General features: G+C 45.6%; 1 protein-coding gene across 1 annotated transcript in view; it reads left to right on the forward strand.

Moving 5' to 3' along the window:
- kcnh5b (potassium voltage-gated channel, subfamily H (eag-related), member 5b) overlaps window positions 1-24,152 on the forward strand; it is a 76,277-nt gene extending 52,125 nt beyond the window's left edge. The window contains exons 12-13 of the mRNA XM_035168099.2: window positions 4,835-5,031; window positions 23,064-24,152. Of these exons, the coding sequence (XP_035023990.2) occupies window positions 4,835-5,031; window positions 23,064-24,152 (1,286 nt within the window). The remainder of the gene's footprint in view (window positions 1-4,834; window positions 5,032-23,063) is intronic.
- Window positions 24,153-25,403: the final 1,251 nt, after the last annotated feature.

Here is a 25,403-nt window from a genome sequence, read left to right on the forward strand (position 1 = left end):
AGAAAAGGTGAGGAAGCTGATGGCTCAGCAGAGAGAGAGGTAATGTGCAAGAGAAGGAGACGAGGAAAGGATGAAGGAAGGAGGGATTGGAGGTAGGATGAAGAGGAAGGAGCAGTTTAATTGGAAAACAAGGGGGGGGGAAAGGTTAGAGGAGGGAGTTTTGGAATATGAAGCAATAGAGAGAATTTTCCAAAGATTAAAAAGATTGAGGAAATGAGGCAAAGTGAGAAGAGGACGGAGGGAGAAAGATGAAGAGGAGGAGGAGGAGGATGAAGGGGGCTAGTGTTGGTTTTTAAAGCCACTGATTTCCCAGAGCTGAGCAGTGAGGCGGCCTCCTGAGGCTCCTACAGGCTGCTCTCATTAGTGTCCACTGGCATCAGGTGCACAAACACACACTGACACACACTGACACACACTGATAACACACACTCGAGCAACAAAGGTGCCGATACGAATATCAGTGTGTGTTTGTTTATTATGACTCTTTACTTTCAGGTGACGGGCTGTGAAATGAGTTTTCTCTCGGGTATCACACACTTTGACATCTCACATATACAAGCGTGGACGAGCAAACACACACAAACACACACACACACGAGAGCGTAAACACAACACCTGTCCCACAGTAACAAGGCAATACTGTGGCAGCTCCAGTAATTACTCCGGTAACTAATAACCCCCTAATTTCCCATCGTCCACCAGCTCTGACTGAACTCACTCTCCAACGGCCGCAGGAGGAGTCGAGCTCAGAGTCTCGGTGTTTGACCTGATTTAAAAAAAAAAAGATCCCGATCGTTGGTTCGGAAACCGTCCGGAAACCTGCGATGATGCAACTTCAGCAGCCGCATTAAACCAGATTCAAAGGAGACGCAAGATGCTTTTCAGTTTTTCTTTCCTCTAGTGCAGACGTTACTATTAGAGAGTTATGATTATCAGCCGTAATGTTTTAACCATCCGAGGTAGACTCACCCCACTAGCTATGGGATTGTGATACAGGGATGTCATGTGCTTTTTTACGAAATATGTTTTATGCGCAATTTCAAGGAGAAATATTACACTACCCACAATCCTCTGGTGTCGTAGCGATGTCTCCGATTAGTGGAGCTCGTTGTTAGAGTGGAAATGTTACCAGAAACATCACGTTGGCATCATGTTTTTTAGAGACGATAAAAAGGTTCCAAAGGTGAAAATAACAAATATACACACAGTTTATTATTATTATCATTTATTGTCATTATAGGCAGATCTGGTCGGCTCCTCTCTTATTATCTGGACCTTCAGACCTTCAGGAGTGAGAGAGCAGCTGAACAAACAGACGAGCGAACACAAACAGCCCTTTGGCCTTCGTCATATATTGATGGTTTCTCCTCTGCTCCCGGGCCGAGAAAAATTCCCTCGCCCTCGTTGTCTTTGTTTCGCCAAAGCGATGAGCTGATTAATTTCTTGATCCATTATTCATGCTCGGTTATGAGAAGGGGGTTTTAGTCTGGCCTTCAATCCACACAGCAATATGTGGAGGCCCAGCGACAACACGTCAGCAGGGAGCAGCAGATTAAAGGAGGAATATATTAACCCCACAACATCCCGGTATGACTCAAATACCAATCCAAAGAAAAAAGTAAATTAAAAGATGTTCTGTTTGGAGTAAATTTATGGTTTTGATCTCGTTTCTCCTCAGAAGAGCCACTGGTGTTCAGTAATAATACACATTGAACTATTGTACTAAAACACAAGCTCAGATAAATAAACAGAAATGCACTTGTTTACTTCCTCTTCAACCTGACGTCCTCCTCTTTATGATTCAAGTTCAACTGTCGCTCTTGTCTAACGACTTTTGCCCGTTAGCTGATCATAAAACGCTCATTCATCACATTTAGAAAGAACCGAGCTGCAAACATTTGCCTATTTATCTAAAATAAATCAATTCATTAAAACAATTCCTCCTCCTTCATGATATAAACACTGTCCGTGTGTCGAGCGGACCAGACACAGTCGAACGTGGTAATCAATACATTCATTATCTTAATTAATGGCCTCATTAGCATAAGTGGTGGTGATTAATATACTGATCGTTTTGGGGCATTTGAGCGAATCCACCGAGAACAGAACGAGCCTAATTAAATGTCTTTATTGTTTTTTTTTTCCTGCAGTTAACAAACCGAGAAAAACTCATCAATCAACTCCAGTCGAGAAATGGAAAATAAATAAATAAACGTTTTCCTGGTGAAGCTCTGACGTGAACATTGGTCTGAAGCCTCAGAGTAAAAGCAGATTTATTGGAAATGCTTCACATGCCAATATTAGTATATTAGTATGTGTAGTAGTATACGATACGGAGCCTGAATACTGCTGGATGTCATGTCAGCAGCTGTATAACCGTCTCCACCCACCCAGTCCTGCAGGGTAATGGCCTGACAGAGGTTAGAGCAGCATCAGCAGCTGGAAGCATCAGCCTGAAATGCGTCTTGCTGGACCGACGTCCTGCTCGGACAGATAAAGACGAGCGAGGACAAACTCCCGCCCACGGGCAATTTCTTTTTCTGCTGATGGCAGATACAAGATTCAGGAGCGTTCAAAACATTTCGTCAGGATGTTAACTGCGAGTTGATCGAGACGAGAAAGTGTCACTGACACTTGGTCTCGTCGGCAAAAATTTTTTTTCACACGTGTGACGCTTCTACGACCCATGAGCAAGGTTTCATGACACAAAACTGCACCATCGACAACAAGCGGAGTCAAACACATTCATTATTTTCTAATGATGTCCTCATGATGTTATTTATACTGTTTGATGGCAAATGCTTACTAATCTATAAATTCTGTAAATCTCTGTTTGCTAAATTCAATCAGCAAACATTGAATTATTCTCTGAGATTTGATTGATAACCTGTTTAAAGATCTCAGAGCTGTGCTCCTGGATTCTCTCTTCTCCGGCCACTGGCTTGTTCTTTATCTGCTGAAACGAAGGCATCAAACCAAAACAAGCTCATGAACAGAATTAAACACGATTCCACAACGTGCTGGGGTCTAAGAGGACGTCTCACACCTTCCCCCCCCCGGTCAGGCACAGCCATGTGGGCGGTACTTTCAGGTGGAACATGGCGATAGGGGTCATGGCACCAACGTTTCCACCTCTACCCACTTCATCACAACAGTCCTCGCTGTGATGTTTAACACCACAGTGTCGCAGTTGGTGCACACACCCGCCGCCCGCCGCCTCCGCCTGCCCACTGCCCGTGTGACCAGGTCCAACATCCGTCCTAATTGGCGAGAAGCTGCGGGTCTCCAGGGAGCTCATTCCAGACGAGTCCTGCTGCCTGAGGTGCTGCTGGGTGTCCGGAGGGAAAGGGGCCCTCAGGGGCTCGGAGGAGGGAAGGAGGCAGAGATCAGAGCCACTCGCTCCACACTGAGCGCTGTACGTCTGTTGTGACGGCTCGTGGACAGTGTGGGCTGACACGTCCTCTCTGAATCCGCTGCCACACGAGGTTTGGCACAGATTTGAGGCCTGATTAGCCCGGATTTGACTTTTGAGTGAATCTCTTCAGGGAAAATAATGTAGAAGCATCATTTACTACTTGTACAAAAACGTTCTTAACATTGTACAATTCTACTTCTTGAGTTTTTCTTTATGATTGAAATCAAGTTTTTCGGACTGTATCCGTCCAGCATCACTTTCTGCTTTTGATGACATATGAAACTGTTGTTCCTGCTTATTAATCTGATTCCTAACACAACAAATCTATTGTTATCAGAAGAAAACGGTGGCGTTGCCGAGGAGACGAAGTGTAAACATGCGTCGGGTGATTAGCATGAGGAATTTATGCTGGCACTTGATAAGTCAAGTGTCCAGGTGGCTGCGTCTGGGTTGAAGCCAGCGGAGAAAAGCTCGACAGGGTCAGTGCTGCGAGCTCAAGGGTTTTGTTTATTTATCTTCTTGCAAGAAAAATACACAACTTCTCTACGTAGAAATAATTTTAAAACTGTTTAATTTAAATCCTATTTTCCTTTAAAAAGCACAGAACTGCGTCGATATCATCAGCAGCAAAATCCACCATCGTTGAGCAGAGAGAGAAAAGACCAGAAACATTTATGTCAAACAGAAAATCCAAAGAGAACCTGAGAACCTGAGACATGTTACAACTCAGAGTTCGATCGACAGACAGAAACTTCTGTTGGAAATGTGGTGAAAGTTCAGGAGAAAAAGGTTTTTCGTGTTCTGATCTTTCTTTTCCTCACAGCGGAGTTCGTTGTGTCGGACGTCTCCTAATCCACTCGCTGGAGAATCTCTGAACACAGTTAATTCAACCTGACTTTTTTGTTCCCATTCAAACCATCGCTCACTTTAGATTTTACTCTTTTCAAGCACAAGTTATCTGCGAGTCCCAATTTTTTAAAAAGAAGTATTTCCCTTGTTCCTCGTCTCCGCCACGTCTTCACCTTTTCATCGCACTCGGATTGTGTTGGATCTGAAGCTGTACCTGTAAAATGTCTCATGATATCAGCGGCTGACGGAGTCCATGGTGGAATCAGCAGCTCTGGTTGCTAGGGGCAGGTAAAACGGTTGCCAAGGACTAAAATAAGAGTGCAAGTGTTTGGCTCATGCAGAGATGCAGACGGTGTTTGTACAGTTTGTCCAATGTTTTACAGTGAACATATGTCCATCACTGTCATCCTGCAGTTTTCTTCTACTCTTTCATTTGATTTTTCTAACGTTAAACTGACTTATTTTATGAATATGATGTCATGTGCTGGTCCAATATCAGCATTTATTTTTACATTATCTCTCGTTGTGTTCATCTCTGATCATCCTCGTCTCGTCCTGCTGTCCTCGCAGGTAAAGGTGATGTGTTTGGTGACGTCTTCTGGAAGGAAACGACCCTGGCGCACGCGTGTGCTAACGTCCGAGCGCTGACGTACTGCGACCTCCATGTCATCAAGAGGGAGGCCCTGCTCAAGGTGTTGGAGTTTTACACGGCCTTCGCCAACTCCTTCTCCCGCAACCTCTTCCTCACCTGCAACCTGCGCAAGAGGGTAAGTCTCCAGCTGTACTCCGACTCGTTGGTATTCTCATTCTGTCGGAGGAGACATGTTCTGCTTCATAACACGGTGTCACGTTGGTTTTGGTTTTAATCCACAACCAGTCGCTCAAGCTGCTCTCACATCATCTGGCTTTTGGAGCGCTGTCATGTGGTCAAACTTCACTTTACGCCCCCGGCCTTCCACCTTTGATATTCTCTGACATCGTTCATCATCTTCTCCTCCTGACGACTCGTCCAGGAGCGTTTCTCATGTTCATCGCCGGCTCTGAAACGCTCCAGCTGTCACTCACACTGTCTGTGCAGGAAACGAGCAGCACTTTATTAAAGACGCCTGAGAAGTCCAGTGGGAAATCTAAGAGGAAACTCAGGGTGTGAAGGGTTGAACTCGGCAATGAGAAGGTAGATTCTTTATATTTTCATTTCCCTCCCTTTATTAAAAGTCGGTTTATTCAGAGTCGGACGAGACACATCCTCCAATTCTCTCTCCTTCCTTCACTCGTCCTTTCTTCTGCTTTTCTCCCATAACACGTCTGTCGGCTGTTTACTCGTCCTGACAGTGTTTCATTTTTATTCTTCCTCATATTCTCACAGCTCAATAGGTCTTTTTTCTCAACGTGCGTTCAACACGATAAATTATACACGTGATCCAGGTGGCCTCATTATGTCCCGCGCCCTGTCGCTGGTTCTTCCCGACGTCGTGGCAGGAAGTGTCCTGACGCTCAGCAGCAGTTTACTGACGCTGAGTTTGTTTGTGTGCAAGTTTTAAATCCATTGTTTATAGATTATGATTTATTGATGAGCCTCTGCGTGTGTTTGAACCCCCCCCCGCTGTGCCCATTTGCCACATCAGTCTGCGAAGGCAGATATTCTTTACTTTAAGTTCCACCATCGTAAGAAGTTGTTCACAGTGTGTTTGTGTGTGTGGACGCTGTGTGTTTCAGTGGTTGTGGGTCAACATGTTAAAGTCGACATGTACCTGTAGAGAAAGTCGGTTCTCAGGTGTCGTCTCTCGATCCCGTGACTCAGGATGGACATTGATCGGCTCCATCTCCGCGGTAACAATGGATATTGATACTGAACACAGACACATAATATTGATTCAGCTCATCCAGAGTAAATGATCTTAATGCAGGCAGCAGATTTCTGTGCATTTCTGTAGAAGTGGAGCTGTGAATCGATCGGGTCTGAGCGTCCACTGCTCTCACCGCTCAGCCTCACATGTCCGTCACAGACTCGACGCTGTTGATTGGACGATTCAAGACATCGGATCATAGTTTTTATCTGCGATTGAACTTTGATTTGATCGCTCATTTGATGTTTTCTGTTGAGATCCTGAATAAAATCAAGCAACAATGGTTTGACCTGGAAAAGTTGGCTCAAAGTTTATTGTGACTGGGATGTTCGTGCTGAATTAATGAATATTATCATCTGTGAGTCTGATCTGAGACGAATGCTGCATCTCAAATAACAACTGGGTCATGTGACATGGAAGTTATGCCGCCATATAATAATAATAATAGTAATAATAAACTTTTCAAAACAAGGTCACTAGGAGCTTTTCAAAAATAAAAAATTGAAGACAAACAATAGGAATTAGTCAAAAGAAGGAAGCGATACAGGAAAGAATCAAAAGCGATTTGAAGATCAGGCAGCATTCGAGCACAGATACAGAAATACAAAATATCACAGATGATAAAAGAGTAAAAACAAGAAGAAATAAAACATAGTTGTAAATGTCAGAATTCAGTATATAACATATTTGTGGTCCCTCTCTTTCCAACATGTCCACTGTTGAAGAGGAGAAGTTTCCATTGCATGTTGCTATAGTTATAAATGTGAATGGACTTGCGTGTTTACAACAGTTTAAGTTTTGAGAGTAAATGGATTCAGTTAAACTGTCTCAATTTCTCCCTGTAATCATCATCAAATTTCATAGTTCTTGTTTATTATAACAGGTAATTTCCTGCAAAGAGAAAAGAAGCAATTAAAAAGAGAAACTGTAGAAAATCTGTGGCTTGGGGGGGGGGAGACAGGCCTCTGAACCTCAAACTTCAGGTTCAGTTAAACTATATTTCTGGAAGGGAATAAATCTCCATTAGCACAGACAGGATGCTCATCTCCATTGTGTCTCCAGTGTGTAATTTAGGCTGATTACACAGCAGCAGCTCCCGTTCAAATCTGCTAAGTGAAGTTTCAAAACAAGTTAAAAAGTAAAACTACCATTACGATGAGATGACGGCTCCTGTTTCAAACACTCTTCATCATGACTCTGCATCTCCACCTGCTTCATCCTCAACGTGTCCTGATTCAGGAACACGTCTTTAAACGACGTCAGAGGAAACTGTTCAGGAATCTGACCCGGTGGCGTCCTCGTGTAAACACGGAAACGAGACCGTGAAGCGTGCGGAGCTCGGTCTCCTGAGCTCGATCTTTTGTTCTCGGGATACATGACGGTTGACAAACAGCTTTGAGCCGGAGTCAGACGGAGCCCCGAGGATCTCTGAGGTGTGTCGGCCCTCGCTCGCCGTGTCAATCATCCGATAATGGCCGACGTGCAATCTGCCTCCCTCAGTACTTCCCTCTCTCTCTCTCTGGCCCAATCTGACTCTAATTCTCTCGCTTCATTCCATCCTGACTTTCTCTGTTTTCCTTCCCTGACGCCAGAGTATTCGTGAGCGTTCGGTCTCTCTTCAAGCGACGAGTCGGCCGGCGCTCATCAGGCCGAAGCAGTGGTTCTCCATTACGTCCTCTCCGTCCTGTCGAGTGCCTCTTCTCCTTCGTTTCAGATAGATGAGGATGGTTTAATGGATTTGCTTCACAGCGTTTCCCCCGCGGAGAACAAGAGCATACACTAACCAGCAGACCTGCAATAAATCAAACCTTCGTGGAGGTTAGTGTTCGGTGTGAAGCTGTTTTAGAGACGTGTAGATTTAACTGTACAGAGGAGGTAGTTTGTGTTGCTCTGGGTGTTTCTGTCGTTCTGAGGAGAAGAGGATAAATAACAGGAGCAGCTCTGCATCAGTCTGCAGGGAGCCGTTCACTGTGACGCCCAGAGGCACCTTTGTGTTTCTGCAATAAACCTTGAGCCTCGTTGTTGTGAGACAGACTCTTTACAGACCTGGTGTTCAGATCCGTCCTGAGGGAACTGATGTGTCTCAATCAGGACGTTAAATAAAGATGGACGACATGACAGCTAAACCCTGTCTCCTCCATGTTAGCAGACGGGTTACAGCAACTAGTTCACACCTGTTAACTCCTGTTCGGGGTCGAGGTCTCTTCACTGCTGCAGAGTTGTGTTGGTGCCATTTTCTCCACGTTTGTGTTGTGTTTTAAAAACTGCAAGAGTTTCATAGGTCGTCCGAGATCAACAAAAGATAAACACGTTCCCCAAAAAAGTATGAATCTACAGTCCAGGGCATTTTTATTATTTCTGTTTGTATTGTATTTTTAATGCCGGTTCAGCTTTTCTCTTCAGTTGAGATCTGGACTCTGAAACACAGTTTAAATTATGCACATGCTGATGAGACTCTCTTCTCTTTCAAAAGTCCTCAGCGGTGGAGCAGAGCCCTTGTTCCCGTCTCAATCTCTTTCGATTCATAAAGCGTGGAGAGAGCGTTGTTTATGTCCGTCACACCGGTCCAGTCTAGACACTCAGACAGCGGCTCAATGCTGCCGAGTGATTTACAGCCACGTCGGCGGTTTTATCCTCACAGGACACGTTAGGATGCAAAGAGGCAGAGAAACAAAAACCCAGATGATAAATATCTGGTGATTTTCATTGGTCCTTCATGACTTGGCTGTAGTTGAACTAAAACCATAAACTGTGGCGTTAAGCTGATCTTCTGAATCATTTATCCAATGCATTACCACAACAATCCCAATAGCCCACAGAATATAAATGATAATAACCATTAATCATTAGGAATACATATTAATTATCAGTCGTTATTATCAGACAAGGACATTTTTTATCTCAGTGCTTTTTTGCCATTTGTCGTCCCAGTCTGTGTCGATTTGAATGTTTATATATATTATAGTATTAAATTGAATTTGGATATAACTAATATTATAACATGGTATGTTTCAATAATAAAACAAACACTCTCCATATTCTCTCCATCTGTCTTTTACCCGTTCATCCTTCTCCCAAGAACCAAACCAGGAAACTTTGTACATCAGTGAGAAAAACAGGTTTCAGTTCTGAAGAGCGTCTGAGGAACCTGATGAATCTCAAACAGATTCTTTGACACTATATTTATCAAACAAGATGCCGGGTTGTTCATGCGCAGCTCCAGAAAAAAAAAGTTTCTCTCTCCTCAAACTTACACCGAGTTGACTTCTATGAAATATAACACAGAGCATCAGGCAAAACGAGCCGAGGCTCCTCATCACTCAGACCCGGGCCACAGAGCTAAAGAGCGAGCAGGCGACTGAAGCTGAGACGCTTCTGAATCAGGGAAACTTGACTAGAGGGCCACGTTCTCCTCGTGTGAGGCTGAAGTTATTTCTCTGTATTTGCCTTTTGTCTCCGTGTGTGGTGTAAATGATGGATGAAGCATCGTTTGTGGGTCCAGCTGTGTTTGGATTCGCTCGACAACAAGTCATAAACTCGAGATTGGACTTTGGACGTGTAGAAGAATTTCACTGTCTTTAGAATCGCTGTGTTTTTGTGCTCACCAGCTTCAAGTTGGTGGAAATAAAGTGAGAGAACCTTCGTCTCAGGGCTTCAACCGAGAGCAGACCTCGGTCTTCACCCTCAGGAGCATCACCTCGGTGTCTGGGACCGATTTAGTGGTTTAGATGTCAATAGAATGAAGAGAAGCAGCAGCAGGAAGAACCACAGTGACCAGAGCTCTTATTGTGTAAGTGCTGTAAACGCGGTCCGTCATTTAACCACTTCCCCCCCCGGCTGCTGAACGCCTCCTCACCCGTCTAAGAGAGATTTATTACCTGTGGGAGAAAGTGCAGATTTACCGTTATCCCCGAGTTCTAACTCTGGTTTGTTGCTAATGACGATTCATCAACAGGACAAATCATTTCCTTGGTCAAGTGAAAGACAACAGCATTTAAACAGAAAGAGGAAACGCACTGTCATGATTACTGTGCATTTCAGTGTCGGATGCAATAAACTACCTGAAACGCCACTGATTCACATTTTCTATAGTAGCAGTGAATCAGCCTGCTGCACTGTGTGATCCCGACAACGAGCCACGGAGAAGAAACGACTCTGCAGCTCAACAGAGTTTTTTCGCCGCTTCCAGCTGCTCCGAGTTTTGGTTTTATTGTGCATTTAGTTTATGCTTCGACTTCAGCAGCGTTGTTTCCAGTCGCAGGAAGCTTCAGCAAACGAGCTCAGATGAACGCACCAAACAAAAGTGAAGCATTAAAGAGACAGACGTTTCTCTCAGGAGCTGGTGGAGACCAAAATCAGAGCTAAAAGGAGCGTGGACGTTGGAGTAAGATTAAACAGGTGGAAACAAACTCGACTGTGAATGAATCTGTGAATTATCTGATAGCTGTGTTTCTAATTTCCTTTATTAAATTTGAATTTAGGTGATAGTTGATTTGATAGTTTCTGAAGTTTCTCACATCATGGTTCGTGGTGTAAAGTAAATAGTTACCTGTGTGGAGGCTGAAATCTGAACGCACACATTCCCAAACGGATCTGAATCCACAGCGGGGGGAACTTGGCTTCAGTTGACTCGCAGTGTTTCAGAAACCTACACGAACGAGTAAACAGGAGCTGTGTTGGTCTGTTGTTGTGTTGTCATGTTGTTGCTGTGCTGGGTTTCAGGACAGCTTGTGTGCTGGGAGGGAAAGACTTCAGGGCTAACGCCTGCAGACGAGAGGCTTTTACCAGCTCGGCACTGGATTATTCATGTGACCGACACTGAGGCAGTGCGTGTGTGTGCCACTTAATGAAATGTGTGTACAGAGACTGTTCGGGCATATTCTTTTAAAACCAAGCAGACGGGAGGAAAAGGACATTATTTATGTGTGGTCAGAGTAACTTAAGAGTAACTAAGTACATTTACTCACCCCCTGTACTTGAATACAGTCGACGGGCTCTGATGTCCGACTCGTCAGAATCAGACGTTGCGTAGCTGTGCCATCGTTAATAAAGTTTTTCCCGTCCACGCAGACACTCACTGTACATCATGGTCCCGTTTAGAGGCACTGTCTAATCTGTGGCTTGCGTACCGTGTGATTGACAGCTGGTACCAAATGTCAAAGTGAGGCTTGAGAACAGCAGCTCACAAACCAAGAGGTGACGTCATGATGGGGCGATATCTGATACCAATTTGTGTTGCATTGAAAAGTCAGGAAGTAATGGATTTGAATGTCGGAGCCCAATTAATCTTCCTCCGGCTCAGTGACTGTGTGTCGCACCAAGTCCGGGAATTATCTTTATTATTATGGTTATTATTTGTTTGTTTGTTGGCATCTGGAAACTCATCTTAAAGTCATCTGAACTGCAGATGTGTCGTATTAAAAAAACAACAACAAACATCTGCATCACGTTCTGAAAACACACACACACACACACACACACACACACACACACACACACACACACACACACACACACACACACACACACACACACACACACACACAGCTCCACTTCTTCTACCTTCTCGTCCCTTCAGCAGAACGTCCTCTCACTTCCCTCTCTGCTCTCAGAGGACGGAGACGTACAGGAGAGTGTTGACATTACTTTTTTTTAAATGACAGAAAATAAAATGTCCGCATCTATTGTCTCTATTTCTGTATCTATTACACTGAGCCCTGTGCTAAGTGCATTCTGGGACATCCTTCATTAACCCAGGGCCTGAGGGACTTGTCGTCCGTGGACACAGTGTAAAATGGGCTGCAGCCGTGTTTGGCAGCAGGGCTTCGCCCCGACGTTTCTCCGGGCTCTAAAAATAGAAATGTAGAATGTAACCTGGAGCGAACTGGCTCGTGGTGAAAGACGGCTGAACAGACGCTTCGGGCCAAATCTTAGCGAACAGAACAGGAAGTCCACAGGCGGCGACACACAACTACACACACTTCTCACACGACCACAGTGATTAGTGGTTGTTGCCGTGTGACGTCTGCAGATGTCAAACGTGCTGTTTGATTTACTGAGCAACATTATCTTAACACAATAAGAGCAGGGGAGTAAATGAAGTGACATTTTTAACAGAGTCACAAATCAATTAGCTTCATGTGTTACAGACTGTTTATCTGAGGGAGAGAGATATTTATATATATGAAACTTACAATGATGATTTATTTATTGAAACAATAGTCTTTGGAAAGTGTTAATTTGATATTTACACAGTTATTTTTATGTCCTTTTCAGTTAGAAAGAGAGATAAGAGATTAGACTCAATTTACATTTGCATGACAATATGTTTTTAACTGTATCTAGATATGATTCAAACCTGATTCATCTTACACCTGCTGTTCATATGTGTCTCAGTTCAGTGCTTCGTTGTCTCTGTAGCCGTGTCCTGGTTTTATCAAACTAAATATCTGATTAGATTGTGCAGTAAATTCACTCTGGAGAAATCACAAAGTTCTTAGTATTTTATTAATCTATTAAGTTAAATAGTGTCACTGAGAAGAACAGAGATGGAAACAGGTTGGAGAGTTCAGTTGTGATGAATTCAGATTCTCGATGCGGAGGAGCTGCAGACTGAAGATCTCAGCAGATGTAATTGGGCCCAAGTGGGTTCGTCAGACTCTGAGTTTCTCAACAATCTCTGTTTTGGATTTTCATTTTTATTCAGCAAATCACATTTCAAACTTGAAGCCCATGGTTTGAACTCTTTGTTGCTCGTCAAAGTAAATCATAGAAAACATTATTTCTCCGTTAGTTCACTGTGGTTTTCTTCCATCACACCAGAGCTGCACATCCTCTTCCTCCACCTCTTCCATACAGAGTGAAGCCAAACCATCCGGGCCGCCCCCTGGTGGCTGGATGCAGTGCAGATTGAAAACCCTTCCTCCTCCATGTTAGCAGATGGGACATGAAGTTAGCTTCACTTTGAAACCTGGATCTGCTTCTTCTTCCACATTTTGTTCAGTTGTTCAGGAAATTTACTGCTTGTCAAAGACTAGAAAAACCTGTGGAAGTGTTAGAAACAGTCTTAACGAGTTATTTATGGTTCATACCGGAGCCATTTCCACTCCCTGGTCGCTTGTCCAGCAGTTTTTCCTTTACGATCTTTTTTTTGGCTGCCACCTCCTGCTGCATGCTCCTGAAACGAGCTGTGTGTAAAGAGTCCTACCTCCTCAGATCAAAGCTTCTTCTGCAGTGTATGAACACCAGAAAACTTCAGTGATTCCATATTTTCAAACCACAAAGTTCATTTGTATTAATAAACAAGAGCTGATTCAAAGTGGATGAGGTGAAGCTGCAGTACATGGTAAATGGTTTTGTATTTATATAGCGCTTTTCTAGTCTTGATGACCACTCAAAGCTCTTTACAGTACAGTTTTACATTCACCCAATCACACACACATTCATACAGTGCATCTATTAGCAGCACTTTGTTGTTCTATGAGGGGCAATTCAGGGTTCAGCATCTTGCCCAAGGACACTTCGGCATGCAGATGGGGAAGACTGGGGATCGAACTGCCGACCTTCAGGTTGGAGGACGACCGCTCTACCCCTCAGCCACAGCCGCCCAGTACATGCACACTGTACCTGCCTCTGCATGAATGTGAGTGTTTAATAAATATATGTGAGTGTAGAGCAGCGTCTTTGTGTGACTGTGTGTGTGTGGATCCATTAATTGTCTGTGTGTGTGTGTGTGCGTTTGAGCGAGGTTGCTGTCGACCACAGGGAGTCGGCGGGAGCATCAGGGAGGAGGCGCAGCAGAGAGGAGAGCAAGTCATCCATGCTCGCGGTCTCATTTTCCTCTCCTCTCCCCCCGTCTGGTAAATAATGAATAGCTGAAAGTAAAGAGAGAGAATAAAAAATGGCCTGTTCCCTCCTCGTGTGTTTGTCTCGGTGGAGAAGTCGGAGTCTGAGCAGCGTTAGAGGAAGACGAGGGTCTCTCCCTGGACTCGTTGCAGGAAATGAGAAAAACTAACAGGCTCTTAACAGGAGTGGACACAGTAAAGTCCACATGTTGGTCTTTACGCAGCGTTTTTCTGAGGCTGCGGCAGTAGAGGCCCGTGTGTGTCTGTGTGTGGGTGTGTGTCTGTGTGTGTGTGTGTGTGTGTGTGTGTGTGTGTGTGTGTGTGTGTGTGTGTGTGTGTCTTCGTGCATTCCCTCTCGCTTCATGTGCCAAAACAATTAGTTGATGAGGAGACTCGTCGATCGGTCCTGCAGAGGTGCAGCGTGTCAGAGTTGATGATTCACTTCTTTCTCCCATTTCCTTCTTGGCTCCTTCTTATTTTTTAATATTTCACACTTACCGCAGCGGTTTGTCAATAATATCATGGATATTATACATCGTGATATTCTTTACCAATTTAATGATTTATGACTTTATCCATCGATGACTGTGTTGGACGACGAAGGCTGGAAGTCGTCCTGTGCTGTCGCTTCACGTGCGTCGTGTTTCACGGAAGCTGCCGCTGTGTGTTTACAGGCATGTGTTTTACATAGTTTTACATATTTTAATGTATTTTCGTTTCGCTCCCTTGAAGTTGATTCATAGAACCTCAGTTTAATTTATGTGACGTGTTCAACAGTTACACGTGTGAAGAGCCAATTCTGATGTGACACGCAACATCGACATACTGATATTATTATATTGATTTTCTGGATCAATTTTTAAAGTAAATACTAGAATATTTATTGATGTAAATAAATACAGACCTACACACTGTATGTGTGTGTATATACTGGACTGTGTGTGTTCTGCAGAGTGTCACGTGTTCCTGGTGTTAGAGCTCTCAACCCTCATTTTAATAATCAGTGATTAGCACTGACACGGTGTGTTTATACCTCACACTGATTACAAACCACAGAGTCTCTTTTACATTTTAATTTCTCTCAGTCTTGTTTCGTGTCCAGCTCTCCCTCTCTCTCTCTCTCTCTCTCTCCCTCTCTCTCTCTCTCTCTCTCTCTCTCTCTCTCGCTCTCTCTCTCTCGTTGTTTCTATTTTTAGAAGCTCTATGATGGGAGCTCCTTCTTCTGCCACAACAGAGCTGCAACGTTCCTCCCTCACCGCCGCTTCCCGTCGCTCACTATTATCGTTATTTCATTTTCTCTATGAGGCGGGATCGCTGTCAATAGTCCGATCCAACACACACACACACACACACACACACACACACACACACACACACACACACACACACACGAGAGCCTGCGGTCCAGTTTAGATCTTTTTATTCACTCCAGCTATTGTTGTGAGAGCCAATCCTGCATCTATCCATCTCTGTGACTGCTGCTGGTGTGTGTGAGTGTGTGTGTGTGTGTGTGTGTGTGTGTGTGTGTGTGGTGTGTGTGTGTGTGTGTGTGTGTGCAACAAAGAACTGCAACTCAACAAAAGAATTTAATCAAGTGCAGGATTGAGTGCACCCACACACATATCATGTGCATGCTCACACACACACACACGCGCACACACACACACACACACACACACACACACACACACACACACACACACACACACACACACACACACACACACACACACACACACACTCAGCCTCCAGGATTAAACTTCCCATGCCAGCTCCGGAGGTTATTACTCCACTTCCACCTGTCATGGTGACTCCTGCAGGGGGGTGCAGGGTGGGGGGGTCTCGGGGGAACACTGTGACGTGTGGGGGTAGAACCTGAATCACCTGCTGCGCTCACCCTCTGTGCGGGAGACCCAACCGTGACTTATCTCAACATGTGTTGAAGACGCAGCATGTTTACATCTTGTCTGTTTTTCTTCAAACGACAGAAACAACGGTTCTCCGGAGAGTTTTAACTGACACGCTGCATCATGGGAAGTCGGCTAATGTGGCGCTGAAGTGTTCTTCGGTTCTGGTAATGACTTGAGGGAACCTGCAGCCGCTCGTTCATTCAGCTTAGTCAAATTAAGTAAAAGGAAATAAAATGAATTAGAAAAATCTCATTTCTGCCTGCTCGGAAATGAAAACTAGATGTTTTGATTTGATTTGGTCTCGGGTCTGTGTCATAATGATAATAATGAACTTTAGCACCTTTCGCACAGCAACAGATTCACACGAACGACACGAAGATACACGATGAACATAAAAGCTGTTCTATTGTTGCCTTGACGGAGATCAGCACGTCTGTGTCAGTCCGATGTGATGAAAAAGAAAAAACTGATTTTCAAAACGATCTGGCGGTTTCTTCCTCCCGAGGTTTGACCCAGTCGCCGACCACCGATGTAGTTTAGCCAACAACCGAACAACTCAGTTTTTTACCAATATTGAACATATAATGTGTACAAATATCACCTAAATACACACTGTACTTCCCTGCCCTATTAAAAATACACATGCCAAGTAAGAAGCTGATAGGATGAACGGTCTGTGAGATGTGCAGACGATCATGACGCTCAGATTTCTCGGCCTGTTCTTGTTCCAGCTGTTTATTGATTTTTAAATTCCCTAAACTCCCAGTAACTCCAGCAGCTGCGCGTGGATCCCGTGGAACCTTCTCGCTCTGCTGCTGTACGTCTTGTGTGTCTTCATCTACTGAAACGCCTCCGCCGCTGTCAGCTCATGTTTCATTACTCGGAGTACTTTGCATAATTGCGGCTGTTCGACGGGCGGCCGGTCGGCAGCTGCAGACGAGATGTGTGGACGTGCTGCGGCGTGCTGAGCTGGCTCCGACTTCCTGCAGCCGCCCTGCTGGTAATTACATAAACTCCTTCTGCATCAGGGCCTCTGCAGAGTCAGGTGAATTAGCAGTTTGTGATTCTCATCGTCCTGGTAATGAGTCACAGAGGAAAAACAAGAACACACACACACACACACACACACACACACACACACACACACACACACACACACACACACACACACACACACCTGGCCTTCATTACAGCGTTATGACGAGGAATGTTATCGCCCAGCATGCACTGCAGCAACCTCTAATTTCATTAACTGGAGGGGAAACGCATCTGTTTAAGAAAGGAAGGAAAACCAGTTTCCAGGCTTTGCTCGACAGGTTCGGTACTTTGAACCTGCAGTGACTCTGGTCTGGTCTGGTCTCTGGTCTCTGGTCTTGGTCTGGTCTGGTTCTGGTTCTGGTCTCTAGTCTCTGGTCTCTGGTCTCTGGTCTCTGGTCTGGTCTGGTCTCTGGTCTTCTGGTCTCTAGTCTCTGGTCTCTGGTCTCTGGTCTCTGGTCTCTGGTCTCTGGTCTCTGGTCTCTGGTCTCTGGTCTCTTGTCTCTTGTCTCTTGTCTCTGGTCTCTGGTCTATGGTCTCGGTCTCTGGTCTCTGTCTCTAGTCTCTGGTCTCTGGTCTCTGGCCTTGCTTTCTGGTCTGTCTGTCTCTGGTCTCTTGTCTCTGGTCTCTGGTCTCTAGTCTCTAGTCTCTGGTCTCTGGTCTCTAGTCTCTGGTCTCTGGTCTCTAGTCTCTGATCTCTGGTCTCTGGTCTCTGGTCTCTAGTCTCTGGTCTCTGGTCCAGGCTCTCCTCTCTTAGTGGTTGTTCTGGAGCTTTTTACCACATTGCATGACCTTCATTATGAGGCAGCAGGACTGAACCTGTGCCGTGGGACTGTACATCTGGATGAGCCAGATGTTTGTGAATAATCAACAACTGGCAATTCCTTCCTGCCGATGAAGATCATGTGAAACGATTGAAAGCTCAACTCGTCATCACTGAATGTATCATGGGATGAGACCAGTTTAAGTTTAACAAACAGAGACGCTCATATTTCCTTTTTCATTTTCCTGATGTTTATCCTTGTTCAAGTTAAACAAAAAGTTCAGGTTCAAAGTTCGTACTCGAGGTTAAACTTCAGTCGATGAAACAACCTCAAATTAATTGAGTAAGAAGTCGAACTACATGTTTAGATCTCAGATTGTCCTGTGGATCTGAATGAGGATTAGAAACGAGTCGTCTCCGCCGCTCTGTGCTGTTTCCTCTGGTTTATCTGAATGTGACCCGCTACGCAAACAAGTCACGCTCCTCTCTAATGGGCTCCTCCGTCATTCCTGCACGCCGCCGCCACATTTTCACACAGCCGCTTCCTGCCGGACGATTACAGTGATGAATGAGTGAGAGGAGGGCGCTCGCCGAGCGGCCGCCGGCTGCAGCTCCGCACGAACAACAAACCATCAGCTGTGGGAAAGAGAGGAAGGAGACAGATTTCCTCCTGGTACAGTGAGAGCGATGGAGGAGAGTGACATCAGCTAAATAAACAGTGTGCACAGAGAGAGGAGGTAATCATGACCCACAATGCTTTGCAGCAAATTCATTATGGGTCACATTTGATATAAGGAGGCAGAAATCTGTCTCCTGCTCTGATCCAGCGTAGAAACATCATTTTTGTGTTTTTAAATGATTTTAAAATGACGTATTAATGTGATAAAATTACAAAATTAACCCATTTATGCCCGAAATGCAAGCTTTTGTATCCTAATTGTAAAACGTGTCATGCTCCTCGTCAGCGACACCTACAGGCCGGAGGAGTTACATGTGTTGGTGTGGTCATGTTGAGCCTGACTGTAAAGTACTGGACATAGTTTCCCTCTCTTTCTTTTACCTCGTGTATTTCTCCACCTTCGACGTTTTTCTTCCTCTTTCACCTACGATCTATTGTTTCTGTTGTTATTCATCTATTCTCCTTGTTTCTTCCTCTCTACACTCACTTTGAATACATTTTCCTTTTTTCTCCATCATGTCTCTACTTCCTCCCTCTTTACCTCTTGTTATCTGTTCCCTCCTCCCCGTTGAATTTCTCTGCCTCATTAGCAGGGTTCAGTATCTGCAGTGTCAGCGTTAAACAGGCAAACACAGAACAATGCCGTGCATCACATTAGAGGACAGAATACCGTACTGTACGTATACAGCATTATGCAAATCTGTATATAACAAACTGCACCGTCTGTACTGCATTTAATCTCACTGAGTATTTCCTCCTCAGTGAGATGTGCAGCGTGTAATGTTTCCTGCTTTATTCCTCCCCTCCAGTCAGAATATCATGACCTGACTAAAATGGAGACATTACTCAGCCCAACCAGCGTCCCCCGTCCTCCCCCCCCCCGTTCTCTGAAACCCTAAATAAACCCCCCGACACTCTCCCTCCGCTCTGAATATTTAAACAGGCTCGTAAACATAATGTTGGATTTGTTGTGTTCTCATTCGCCGGCTTCGTCAAACGCTGAAATCCGGTTTATATTTGAACTGTCGGTAAAAACGAGAGCTTTGAATTCCGAGACGCACAAAGAGGAGATTTTTTGATGCCACGATGTTTCGAGCTCCAGCTGCCGGGAGCTGAGAGAGAGGAGCAGAATAAATGTTCTTCCTTTCAGGATAATTACCTTCACTTATCCTTATTTTCTGCCTCAGGGAAGTAAATTAAATAAATGCTCTTGTTTATAATTCACGAGACGGAACGTTTCTGTCAGAAAAACATGTACGACTTCTGAAAGTGTCGCCGAGTCTTTGTAGCTGCTGATGCTCCCACTGTCCCCACTGTAAACCATTAACATCTGGAGACAGAAATACAGAAGTGAATGTAGGAAGAGATGAATAAAGAAATAAAGAAATACACGTAGTAATACAGATATATACCTATTTCATTTTTCCGAACTTTTCTAAACAAACCAGCTCAGGTCCCAGTTACTCAGATTGTTAAACCCTTCAACTCTCCACCACCAGGAGGACGACTGGTTTTCTCTTCTGTCAGTTAATCACTTGGTTTCTCAGGTAATTCAGGTAATTAAAAAAACCTGCAATGAAAATATTGACGCACGAGCGTGTGAATTGTGAGTTAATTCAATTAGAAGCTTAATTAATTAAACTTTAATTAACCTAATTAAATGAACCATCTAATGAATGTGATTCAGATCCTTTGAGGATCTGGAAACATCCAGAGTTCAGTTTGTTTCATACGAGATAAAAAGGTTCAGTCACAGAAACTGATGAAAATACACTTTATCCACAACACACTTTCCCCGACAAGGTTAAAACCACATTCTTTTAACAAAGATGGACGACATGACAGCTCCAGTGAAGCCAAAGCATCGTTATCGCCCCCTGGTGGTTGGCTGCAGTACAGGTCATAAACCCTGCCTCCTCCACGGCAGCGTTCTTATTCATTTTTAATATTGTTTAAATACTGGCACCATTTGACCGCATGTAGGTCAATCTGCCTCAGGCCGTTTACAGAAAGAAAACAAAGTTTGTAAAGACGTTATGAAAGAGAAAAATCTGTTAAAGATATCGTCTACAAACCACAGCTGAGTTTTTAAAAAGCCTCTCAACGAATCAAGAGGAGCAAATCAAATTCAAGTGCTTTCATTGCTGCAGATGAATAAACATCTTAATTAACACGAAGTCTTTACTGAGAATTCAATGGCCGATGATTTGACCTACTTTCATAACCAGTAATCAGGTTTTATGTCATCGAAGGTGTTACACATTTGTACTTTAACACTTTAATGTCGCCTACAATATTGTGTTATGCTTTAAAACAACAAATTAAAGTCGTTAAATAAATCGCAAACACACAGAAGCTCCGGGTTGTGTGTTAACCTCACAGCTGTTCAGCGTCTGCGTCGCCTCCTCTCACGACTTCTCACTTCGCAGACGCCGGCGACAGATCAGTTCTGCATCATTACTCATAACTGCCGGTCGTTCCGTGTGCGGGTCACAGCGGACGGCCACTTCACACCGTGACCGAGGCTCCGTACGTGAGCGCCGGCTGTCGGGGAGACAGACTGACAGAATAATGGGGTCAGAAGAAATCAGTCCGATGCCACGAGGCCAGAGATATAAGATGTGTTGCAGCTGCCGGCTATTACTGCAACGCCGACCCATTTTCTGGAGAGGCCTTAAAAGCTCTGACTGGCAGCCAAAGTCTTTACAGTGATGGATCTGAGGAAATTACAGTGTTTATCACAGGAAAGAAAAAGTATTTTTCAGAAAGAGAGTGAAGATCTTAACCAGAGCTTCTCTGTTCAAGTGTCTGGGCCGAGCTTCAATCTGAGATATTAAAGAACGTGAAAACTTAGAATTAAAACCATTTTTATATCCATAAGTCTGAATAGTTACAGTCTAAACCTTCCATGTCAGTTATTTGTCTTGTTTTTATTTCCGTCTCCTCGTTTTTTTCTTTTGTCTCTGTACATGAAAGTCTCCATCCTTTACATCCGTCTCGTCTTCACTTCGTCCACTGTTGTCGTGACTGACGTGAGGACTGACGTGAGGACAGCCTCTTGTCTTCACTGTCTCATGGCTGCTCGCTGCCTACAGCTGCTGCTCATGTGTGCGTCTCTGAACCCCTGCAGAGAGCCTCCGTGCATCGTAGGGACATTGAAACGTCGGTTCCTTCATGTGGTCAAATATAAGACTTTTAATCCCATCGCCCCAAAACCCATTTCACCTCCAGGTGTAAAATTGGACAGATCCTCATCTGTTTGCGTCTGTTCCTGTCTCCCCGGTGAAGGAAGCATCAGCTCTTCCTCTTAAAAGGCGACTTTTCCTATTTTTAACCAGCTTTGTTTGATTTCACTGTCGGTAAAAGAACACGATGTCCTTCCCTCCACATTTCAAACTACTTTTTGCTTTTTTTTCTTGTAACCCCTGCGCCCACAGACAATCAGTTAGTGTGCGTAGCTTTTATCACTGAACTGCAGCAGAGGCAGAACGCGACGGGGACGCCTGAATGGAAACAATTGTCTGCTGCAGGTGGTCGAACAGAAAAAGGTCCAGATCAATCTACACACTCAGAAGTTAAAAGGCACAGCAGCTTAGTTTTGTAATCTCAGGGGTTTGTGAGACTTTCTGTAAGATTCTAAGCAGTTTTTAATCCCTGCAAACTAATTCAATACATATCCAGAGGACCGTGTGTGTGAGTGACAACATGAAGAACTGCTGAAAGGTAAAGGAATCCAGTGTTTGGGAATCAGAAGCTTCTTCTCTTGTTCGGATGAAACGTCACAGAAACAGGAATCTGAGGCTGCAGCTGCTGAGGTGAATCGTTTTCGATCCCTGTCACATCAGCATCTTCGGCTCTTCTTCATTGTTCACACACAAACACAGAAGACGCCTCGTTCTTTTCAGAAAGAGAAACAAATAGAAGCCAAACACCAGCAGCAACTCTCCTTCACTTGTGCTCAAACCACGCCGCACTTGTCGTAGTTAATTTAATTATACGTGTTAATCTTCCATGTGATGCCTCCGGGAAGCTGCGGAGATTTGACATGATTGACGCGTCTCCTCCTCGGGCTCGGCAGAGGTTGAGGTTGGATGAGCAGGACGTGTGGATGGAAGGTTGAGGTTGGATGAGCAGGACGTGTGGATGGATGAAACGAGGGAGTTTAGGAGGTAAAAATGGTCGGTTGGGTAGATTATGGATGGACAGCGAGAGCGGGCGACTCCTCTGGCTTCCGTCTTTAACTGAAAGATCTGCTCGGGTTGTCATCTATTGGGAGCGTTTTCATTTTAAGAATAAAACTTGAATCAGCAGTGGGTTGGCTGGCTGCCCGCCTGGCAGGGATTTCTGTCATTCCCAATGTAATTAGTGTGTAAGAGGAGCCAGGAGAGAGGCTGGCGCCAGGCTGAGTGGTACAGAGGGAGGTGTGGGAGCACTGATGGAGAATCGAACACGCGGCTCCGGAAGCTTCGCAGCACCTGAGTGCACTGCAGAGGAATGTGACATGTTCTCAAAGAGTCAAGACAGACGGACACATTTCCATAATAATACATCTTCCTCTTCTTCTCGTTGTTGTAGGCAAAGGATTTATCTGCAGTGATTAATGTGCAGCGCCTGGCGGGGGACACCACACAGGGAATTATTATTCATAGTATTCATATGAAATGATAAGTGTTCTGATAAGAGCCGTGTTGTTCTTTTTCTTTCTGCTTGTTTCCATACAGATAATTTTCCGCAAGATCAGTGACGTGAAGAAGGAGGAGGAGGAGCGGCAGCGGGCGAAGAACGAGGTGCAGCTCACCATCCCGCAGGACCATCCGGTGCGGAAGCTTTTCCAGAAGTTCAAGCAGCAGAAGGAGCTCCGCAGCCAGGGAGCGCCCGCCGCCTCGCAGCTGGACCTGGAGAAGAACCAGCTGCAGGTGGAGCAGCACCAGCACCTGCACCCCCACAGCCTGCAGCTCGGCCACTCCAGCCTGCAGCACTCCCTGCCGCTCAGCCTCCAGCGGCCCCCCTCCTCCATGCAGAACGGGGCCCCGCCCAGCAGCAGCGTGCTGACGGTGTCGCAGGTCACGCCCATGCAGAGCTCCCTGGCATACAGCCATCCCGGTGAACCTGTCGCCAAACAGAACAACTGTGACATCATGGAGCTGCAGCCCAGTGCTGCCGGGGGGGAACCGACCGTCAGGCTCAAAGTCAGCTCCAGTCCGGTTCTGGCCAAACCGGCCCCCAGGGCCACCGGCTGGATGCGCCTGAAAAACAACATGGCCCCGGTGGAGGCCCGGAAGGAGGGGCTCAACAACAACGTGAAGGCTGTTTCTGTGGAGATGTTGTCTCAGGAGGGCAAAGGTCAGGAAGCACGGGGGGGTGGAGACGTAGAGGAGGGCGGGGTGTCCAGTAACAACCCGCTCCGCAAGACGGACTCCTGCGACAGCGGCATCACCAAGAGTGAGCTGCGGATCGACCGGGCGGGGGAGGCGCGCACCCCGGCGGCGGTCACCCCCCTCCTCCACAGCCCTCTCCCTGGAGGAGCGGGGTCTCCTCACCCTTTCTGTCCCATCCCGGAGCAGGCCCTGCAGGCGGCGCTGCACGAGACCCGGCTGGAGCTCCGGGAGGACATCAAGACTCTGGGAGGCCGTCTGGGCGCCCTGGAGAGTCAGGTCGCCGAAATTATCAAGTTGTTGTCGGACAAGCGGCGGCCGTCCACGGGCCCGCCGCCCACCTCCGCCACGCCTAAAACCAAAATACTACGTCAGGACATTTTCACCGTTTCCAGGCCTGTTTCTCCCGACTCGGAGAAGGATGAGGCGCTCTGAAGGGAGCTCAGCCAGTGGCGTGGAGCGAGCCGGAGTCCCGGTGACCTCATGGCACGGTGCCCGATCACCATTATCAGTCCAACGCTCGTCCTGCTCCGTCAGAGTGACTCACGCCACTGGTCTCGATTCTCTGAGACAATAAAACTGGCTTCTTTAACATTTGCACACGGACTTTTACCTCCAGGTCACGTGACAGTCGCCACGGTGACCTGGGCCTGTTTTTTGTTGATTGTACATACCTCTCTATGCATGTCCAGCTGGATTCTGGCCTGCCAAAGAAACAACTGAACCTACTTATTGCCTGTATATTATGCAGTTGACTGCATGCAAATGAAATTTCAAGAGACATTTTGTTGAGCTTCATTGTACATATGAATATTTTTCAATTTACTATGTGGATATTCAGGGTTTGCATACTGGTAGCACTAAACCGATGAGACGAGGAGGAGGGTTTCCTGGCCGAGCGAAGGTGCATGGATCATTTAGAACTAGACAAGTGCAAAGGGAGGAAGGTCGTTGTTTTTTCTTTGCCTGTGTCACCTCTCCGCCCTCTGAGAACACAGATCTACACACGGGACGTTTTCTGGTTCGAGCTAAATCCTTTTTTATATTGTTTGGTGATCTTGCTTCTTTATAATAATTTCTATTTTTGATTACGGAGATGTCCTTGGCCTCATTTTTATGTCCGGTGAACTCTTGAATGGTTAGAATCCTCCCAGTGTCTATGCATTGCTCGGGTGTCGCCACTTCGTGTCTCCAGATTATCACACCTGTGTTACATGTCGGGCGAAAGAAGGAGGTTTTTATGTTTCCCCTCCGTTCCTCTGCATGAATCAGGGATGGCAGAATGCACTTTGGGGTGAAGCTGGAATGACGGGAAGTCTTTGGAGGAATAACACAGAGTTTAGTTCACATTAAAGTCCACTCTCAGCACAGCGACATGTAATCCCACGGCCCCGGCGCCGCACGCAGGCCCTGCACCGCCGAGCGTCCCACCGGAGGCTGGATTCCATTAGGAGCTGCAGCGGCGCAGCGAGAAGCTCCAGTAATAAAAAATGGAATACTCTACTTTTTAAGATATCAGTTTTCTAAAGCTGCATGCGAAGGAGTAGTTTTATGCTCCGGAGTGCGAACATGTATGTGTCTGTGTGTGTGTGTGTGTGCGTGTATATACACAAACACACACACACGTGCACACACATGCACAGTGATTCTTGATGTGAAACCCTGACGACACAGGAGGCAGATCAG

This window comes from Hippoglossus stenolepis, chromosome 10 (genome assembly GCF_022539355.2).
Source record: "Hippoglossus stenolepis isolate QCI-W04-F060 chromosome 10, HSTE1.2, whole genome shotgun sequence".
NCBI lineage: Eukaryota > Metazoa > Chordata > Actinopteri > Pleuronectiformes > Pleuronectidae > Hippoglossus > Hippoglossus stenolepis.